Source organism: Eucalyptus grandis, chromosome 3 (assembly GCF_016545825.1).
Source record: "Eucalyptus grandis isolate ANBG69807.140 chromosome 3, ASM1654582v1, whole genome shotgun sequence".
NCBI lineage: Eukaryota > Viridiplantae > Streptophyta > Magnoliopsida > Myrtales > Myrtaceae > Eucalyptus > Eucalyptus grandis.
In genome coordinates, this window is record NC_052614.1 from 71,346,659 (window position 1) to 71,354,463 (window position 7,805).

The 7,805-nt window shown below is 37.4% G+C and overlaps 1 protein-coding gene across 1 annotated transcript; it reads right to left on the reverse strand.

Moving 5' to 3' along the window:
* Positions 1–1,783: 1,783 nt before the first annotated feature.
* LOC104427127 (protein ACCELERATED CELL DEATH 6-like) lies at positions 1,784–6,856 on the reverse strand. Its single transcript, XM_039310007.1, has 3 exons — positions 6,097–6,856; positions 3,271–3,782; positions 1,784–2,630 (listed from the first exon to the last, which is right to left on the reverse strand). The coding sequence occupies exons 1-3, from the start codon at positions 6,854–6,856 to the stop codon at positions 1,884–1,886; spliced, it is 2,019 nt and encodes a 672-aa protein (XP_039165941.1). The 3' UTR covers positions 1,784–1,883.
* Between the last annotated feature and the right edge of the window lie 949 nt (positions 6,857–7,805).

Below are 7,805 nucleotides of genomic sequence, written 5' to 3' on the forward strand. Positions count from 1 at the left end.
TGTTATTGTCAAGCCCAACAGGTTATTTGATTCATTTAGCTAATCCATAAATGAGAAATATATATATATATATATATATATATATAATTATCTTGTATTTTTTTAAAAATTATACGAGATTTTGTATTTGGTAATCGATTTTATGAGTATATCGGAAGGGGTCACACATATATTTTTCTTCTTGACAGCCCATGATTGGCGGGTCCAAATGTCAAACTTGCATGTTCTAGTCCACCACGATTGGCTCTATTAGTAAAATAAAAAATCTGAGCGTTGCGTGGGGTGCATGGCAGAGAAAGGAAGCCTCTAAAAAAATTAATTAAAGCTAGAGCATGTGAAGTTCGCTGAAAACCGTGCTCTAACTGAGGTTTAGCGTATAACTATGTACCATGAAAAGTGGAACTAATAGCACATTCTGAAATTTCAAGTCTGCCTATTGCGATAAAAGAAATATAGCTATTTCAATTCACTTGATATTAGCATTGAAGTACTTTCAGTTATAGTGTGTTTATTTTCCATATTTTATTGGACAAGAACAAAGCAGGATAATTTACGTATATATTGATTTGATTACAAAGAAAGATGAATGGTTGTGAAGAAATTAGATAGAAAGATATGCTTGCACGAAAAAAGAAACTTGTATGAGTCAATAAAAAAATGAGCTAATTATGTAAAGTAAGTTAATGTTAATCAATGATTTGATGATGAAAATGAAATAATTTAATAAGTAAAAAATAATTCCATCGAGAAAAATCAATTCTGCCAAAGTAAGAGCCTATTGACAAAATAATATTAGAATTTATACCTTCATATTTAGGTTAATGGCATCTTTAGTAGGGGTTTGGCAAATAAAATGTATGCATGATATCTTCTCGCACCCCACAATAATGAAATGCATATCAAATGAGATGGAGATAATCGGTACTAATTGTATCTTGTGACAATAGTATCATAGAATTCAAATTTCTTGCCCTAAATTTGATTTTCATATAATAAATAAATTTAGAATGATAAAATAAATCATTTAAAATTGAATTTCATTAAGTAATATCCTAAAAAGATTTTAAAAAAAGAAAACAAAAAAAAAAAAAAAAGACATTAGTTGGCTGATTTTGAAATATAAAAGAACCAAAATACATTTTGAAGCTTAAAAGAAAAGTGGAAAAACGAAAGGTATTCGTTTTGGAGAAAAGGTAATTGTGTATTTTTGAAAAGCAAAACCAAAGAGAGGAAGAAAACACTAGTGCTGCCATGGAGAGCTTCAACCTTCCAAAACGAGAGCCACGCCTACGGATCTGAGGGCACAGCCGGTCCATCACCGCGAGCCTCAATGGTGAGGTCGATATCCCGACCGCCATGGATGAGTCCTCGAAACGGCCAACGGCCGCCATCTCAGAAAACAAGAAATGAAAGGAAAGGCACGGTGGCTGGGCTCAACCGGTTCAAAACTAAAAGATTTGATTTCCATGTGGTGAAACGGATGAAATGACCCACTCATCCATATCGCATAACGCATGTATCGCTGTAATCTTTTGTTAAATTGCAATGCAGCCGTTTTAAAAGCTTAAACTGTTTAGCCCGAAGCATAATTTAATTTGAATACTTTAATACTTCTCCTTGTGAGTAGGCTAGACTTTACGCCAAGCCTAAAATATGAGAATATATAACGCGGGAGGTCTGAGATGTTTGAATTCAGAACCTCTAACTTTGATATCATGTGAAATGTTGTGGAATCCATTTGACTATTCTAATAATATGAGCTATAGAAGGAAGAGATGGTTGAAATTAGATACTTTAGCAATCAGCGTTAATGTAATGCAACAGTAAAGCAACTATAGAATGAGCCAAATCCACCAAGGAAGAGATGGTTGAAATTAGATACTTTAGCAATCTTCACCACCACCACCCAGAGGTGGACCAGCAGAGGTCTTGCTCCCCGTCCTGTCTTCTTTTGCGTCATCCGAAATGATCGTCGTCTCAACATTTAAAAATTTAAAGCAAGCGAGAATAAACAAGGACATCAGAGGACGGATAGGACGAAGGCAGGGGAGAAGGAAGACAGAGACTCCTAATGCATTAACCACCGGCGAAGATAAAGCACCTGTGATGATGACGATGAAAATATGTCCGCACAATGATATCTTGGTGGCAAGCCAAGAGAGTTTGCCAACGGTCAAGGTGACACCAATTAAGAAAGCGGCAGACATTGCCGGGAGTGAACATGCTAGTAGCACATATGCAGTCAGGCACGCGAATATTGATACGTGGACTTCGCTCAGGTATGCAAACATGAAGCAAACGACTGAGGTCATTGAGCAAAACATCGCGATGGTGTTGTAAATCACGAAGTGCTGGAACATTCGATTGTCCAGCATCGTAGCCATGCCCCTGTCATCTTTGGATGCCATGTCTGAGCTATTCAATCCTCCAGGAACTGCAAAACCAGCTGCGAAAGTCACAGTGGTCACAAGCGTTGCCACCAACAACAGGGTATTGATATCTTCCCTCATTCTGCTAAGGTTTACCACACTTGCTAAGGTTTCCTCTGCTTTGTCTCGAGCTTCCGGCTTAAGTATGAGTAGATCTGGTCTCTTAGCTGACACGCTTAATAACAGAATGCGTGCCCAACCCTGAGATCGGAATAATAAATAAAAGGAAAGAGAGAACAAATTGTTAGCGAGTCGATAACGGGAAAGAACTCTAGAGTACTCATTCAAAGGGAAACTTTTACTTCTAAAGATGCAGGGTCTGCTCAGTTTGAAGAATTAACACCAGAGTAATAAGTTCACTTCAAATGAGAAAAGAGGCACAAATGAAATGAATATGGTTCACCTTTGTCATAGGTTGACTTACTGATAATGTAATGAGATTATGCCATGTTTAGAGGGGTCAAATTTGCCGCCTTGGCTTCTGGCCTTTTAAGAAAAAAAGATTGCAACATCGATAACCCCTGATCTTATTTATAAGCTCAATTAATCGAGACATATAGCAAGTCATCTCAGCATTTACCAGAGATATTCACTTGCTTCTAGCCGCGGACGTGTTCATGGGCAAAATTTAAGTACTTCCTATTAAGGCTAAATTAGAGACTTGTGCGCTATTAATCCTAGAGGAGTCTTGGCTATTCTAGAAAATTGATTGATACTTTAACAATCCCGTTGACTACGAGACTAACGATTTGAACACGAGATCTGCGCTTAACTAAGATATAAGTCTATGGAAATTCCCGGTAAGTTGATAAATAAAATAGTGACTGTTCATGTTACCTACCGGCCGAAACCCATGTCGTGGGTGATCTGGAGCACTGTCGACAACAGACAAGTTTTTGTGGTTGAGAAGGGAGGGTTTCATTCTTTTATCCACCACAAGATTAAGCAAAGCGGCAGGTTGTAAATACTTCGCTGCCAAGTGTGAAGGTGTATTTCCATCATGATCTCTTTCATTTATCATCTCCCCCAGATCAGGATGTCTGAGTATATATCTCACTACATTTTCTCTCCCGTATTTTGCTGCTATGTGAAGAATGGTTTGTCCTTGCCCATTTACCCACTGTGACACGGGATATAGCTTCTTGATTAGTGCAACATGACCCCCCTTGCTCGCAATATGAATGGGAAGATCTCCATTGTTGTCCTGTTCTCGAGCCAAATATTTGGTTTCTGGTTGTAAGAGTTCGAATACTTGGGGCACATTCCAGAAAGCTGCTAAATGGAATACATTACCACCTCCAGAGTCTCTCATTGCGAAAAGCTTCATGTTCGTTTTGAGTATCTTGAGTGACTCTGGAATCATGAGCTCCAAATTAGGGACCACCATCCGCATAAACATTTGAACTAGTTGGGGCTTGGTACTGAAACTGGTGATAATTTCGATTGAATAATCAAGGCTTTGAAAGGTCTGCCTAACCCATTTTCGGTTTGAAAAATAATGGCTCTTTGAGCTATGAATCTCGAATTATTATAACTTTCCTTCTCTAATATGATGGAACACAATCTATGAGACTTTAGATAAATTTGGAAAGGACCCCATTTACGTATTTTGGAGAGACTTTAGATAAATTTCAGACCATTTTCATCCAAAGAAATGCAGCATCGAGATGTACTAACATTTTACTGTAAAAATCTTACTAAATGACATGGCAAATTATATGGCATTTCCATGTTATGAAGTATTTATAGAGTCCGCAAACATAATGAGTAGAAAAAAAAAAAGAAAAAAAAAAAAGAAAAGGGAAACGACGTTTAAGTAGCTAGGGGATCAAGGAAAGGAGAATGGATCTATTTCTATTATGTTCGTTAAATTTTGGCAAGTATAAAGCAAATGTGACCTTCATAAAGGTGGACACCTATAAAGCTTAATTATGATATTGCGTATTTACCAAAACTTTTAAGCAAAAAATAAGTAAAATTTATTTTAGAGTTGCGTGGGATCCGATTGACCCAACTCAGAATATGTGGTGCCATTATTACACACACACATGTATATAATCATCACATATAAGTCGAAGATCTATGAGTTTTGACGATTTAAAAGTTTGCACATTCAAATTATATCAAGGTAAAATAATATCAGAAAATAAGATAAAAGGCATAAGAGCTTTGTATGAACTTTTAGGCACCACATTGATGTGGACAAATGCAAAGATGGATGCATTTTTCCTAAACAGGAATATAATTTTATGTCGAATTTCAACGTCTACCTAGTTCATGATTCTTTGTACTTTCACAATCTTGATCAAGCGAAAATCTCATTCTCAAAAATCAAATACACATATAAGGTTCTTATTTGCGTACGGAACGTGCAAGAAGTGCAAATTCTATAGAAATAATCTGCACCTAATGATTCACTATTAACATTTGAGATTTATTTACTGTAGTCGTAAGATTTTATGTGGGGATTTTAGTACACTTGAGGACCTTCTGTATTTTCTTTTTTGGGATTTCTAATGCAAGTCCAAAATGAAAGTGCGATTGGACACAAAATTACGTGCATAGAGTAAAAGAGACTGCAAGATTAGTTTCAACTTGCATTACTTGGGATGTGTTATCAACATAGCTGAAGAAACTCTATATACTATATCAATCTGAATAATCTAAAACTGTCTAATTATTATTATTAGGTGAAAGCATGTATTTATGCATACGTTGATTTATGGATTAATTGATAATTCGAATGGGCACAGGGCTTGTCACCCCGAGGAGCCTTGCCCTAACCGAGTAAATTTTCTCGGACTGGGCAAAAAGATGCAGGGCAGAATTTATGCAGCCCCGGTCTCCGATTTTTACAAAACGTATATAAAGTACAAGTAATGCATTAGAAAGTATAGTTTCATGAGACATAACCAAAGATATTAAAATCATTCCCTTAATCTACAAATCCATGATTAAATTGAAACATGCATTATTTTATGGACTTTGCAAACATAATAGTCTTTCAAAGTAATAGAATGTTGTGAGTCACAAACTTTTGAAGGAATGGACTCACAAGAATTTATAATTACCAATTATTTATTTATTTGTGATTCAAAATATATTATTATCTTCATAATAAATTAAAGCATGTCATCCAATCATTTTTGTTATTTTATTACCTAGATGAATTTTCATTTAACATCACATTGATTCATTATTACAATTATATAACTATACAAAAACTAAAATGATATATCTTTATGAAAAAATAAAAATAGGATAATTATGATGAAATTTTCAATAGACATATATACTCGATCAAATTATGATTATTTTAAAGATAAATAAAGAAGTGTCGGTTCAACGGACGCTCCGCATAACCCGCCCTCTGCCCAATTCCATGGCGGAAATGGGACAGATTTAGGGCAAATGCTCGAATTCCTAGAGTCTGGAATGTATTTGAGCTGATCTATTATGTTCTAATGGGAGATAATTTGTTTATTAAGAGAATGATATGGCTAGTTGCAACTTCTTCATGGGTACCCAACTACTTTTATAAGCAAGGTGTGGAAGTTTATGTGAACACACGCAACAGATTTGGGTAAGCACGAAGAGTGGTTGCACAGATTTGAAACGAGTTTGGTCCACATATAATTAGACATTTCCTGTGGATTTAAGTACGTACCATATTGTGCATGTGCAACAGCACCATGAACGGGCGGCAAGCCTTCTATCCTCGACGGGTCAAGTGGGAGTGAAAATAAAATCGGAAATATCTCTTGGTTGCGGGTTTCAAGGGCCAAGTAGAGGGGAGATTTCTGATCCTCATTCTTCAAGTACACGGGCTCCGGATCTTCCCCCAACAAACGCTTCACCAGGTCAACGTCACATGTAAGCACGGCCTCGTGCAAAGCGGTGTTTCCATGTTTGTTCTTTATCCTCAGGAGGAGCTTGTCCTCGACATTCGGGAGGTCTTTTACCCGGCCAATCAACATATCGATGAATTTAATTTCCTTGGCCTTAGTGGCGATGTGGAGGGGGGTATTTCCCCAATCATCTTGGGTGGCAACGAAGTGGTCATGGACATTGTCAAGCAGGAGCCTTAGGATGTCGCCCTTGCCTTCGAGTACTGCAATGTGCAGTAGTGAACCCCTCGGAAGCCCCTGGAAAATGATAGTGGCGGACGGATCTGTTTGATCGGCAAGCCTTTCAATCTCGGAAATGAACTCTTCCACATCGGCACGTTTGATAACATCCACCAGTCTGCTAGCAGCTGCATACAAATCTGCTGGTTCTTGTCGCGCAGCGGCTCTTGCAGCCGTCAGAGCATTTTTTATCCTCTCCCGTCGAATCCTCCAGATTTCTTCTTCCTCCAAAGAGTCCATTTCATCCTTCTTGACCTCCTCCTTGATGTCCTTGTCCCCTATAGATACCTTTACGTCCATCTGGCCTAAAATATGCAGGTAATCGAGTTTTTGCTGGGAACAAGAGTTGTGTAAGGTGACACGATATCAATTTAAATATTAAATAAAGCATTTAATTTCATAATATTTAATAGTGGTTCCACAAAATTTTATATGGATCTGAACATAAAATTTAGAGTCTAGAAATTGTTGCAAAAGATCGCAGATACAAATGATTCACTGTGAGAATTTAAGTGCAAGAAATTAATAAGATGTCATGGATTTACTTGGTTGTTCAGCCGGATGTACCTATTCTACAAAGAGAGCTTTAAACAAACAAAAGACTACAAGTGCTTGCACCAAAAATCCTCAAGTGAAATGAATTAAAGGGTAAATTAGAGGTTCTCCCTCTTTGAGAGAGAGGGAGCTGCCTGGCAAATGCTGGTGGCAAGTGCCACCGGATTGAGCTCAGAGATAGTGGTGGCGCGACGATGAACACAAGTTACATCTGATCTGCAACTCTCCGCATTCTAACACCCACTTTATCTCCTAAAAACAGGCATCATAGGTAAACTAAAGTGATGAGCAAAATGTGGCCCTTGAAAGAATGCTGCATTGGCTAATCAGTCGACACACGTTTCCCCTCAACAACTCTAGAATCTTGCAAACTAGTGGCGGAGCTCGGAGATTTTCTCCGTGGAGGCAACAAGAAAATGAAGATCATTTTATTCACGGCCCTGAAGTTTGATATCCACCGCAGTTATGTTATCAATCTCTTGAAATTTAGATTTCGCTCACCCAATCTAATGTTATGTGGTTTCGGTCCACAACTTCTATTTCTGTCAATATCGATCAGAAATTTTTCCATGCGATTGATTTACTTGACATTATAGCTACATAATTGACAAGCCAAAAATGTCATGTGAGGATATTATTTAAGTTTAAATCATGTGCAATAAGAGTAACTTAGATTCAAATAAATGTGAGAGAA

Coding starts and splice junctions, on each gene's coding strand:
- LOC104427127 (XM_039310007.1), bottom strand. CDS start 6,856: ATGGACGTAAAGGTATCTATAGGGGACAAGGACATCAAGGAGGAGGTC. Junction 3,783..6,096: donor TGTTGCACATGCACAATATG/GTACGTACTTAA, acceptor TCATGATTCCAG/AGTCACTCAAGATACTCAAA. Junction 2,631..3,270: donor CACGACATGGGTTTCGGCCG/GTAGGTAACATG, acceptor TTCCGATCTCAG/GGTTGGGCACGCATTCTGTT.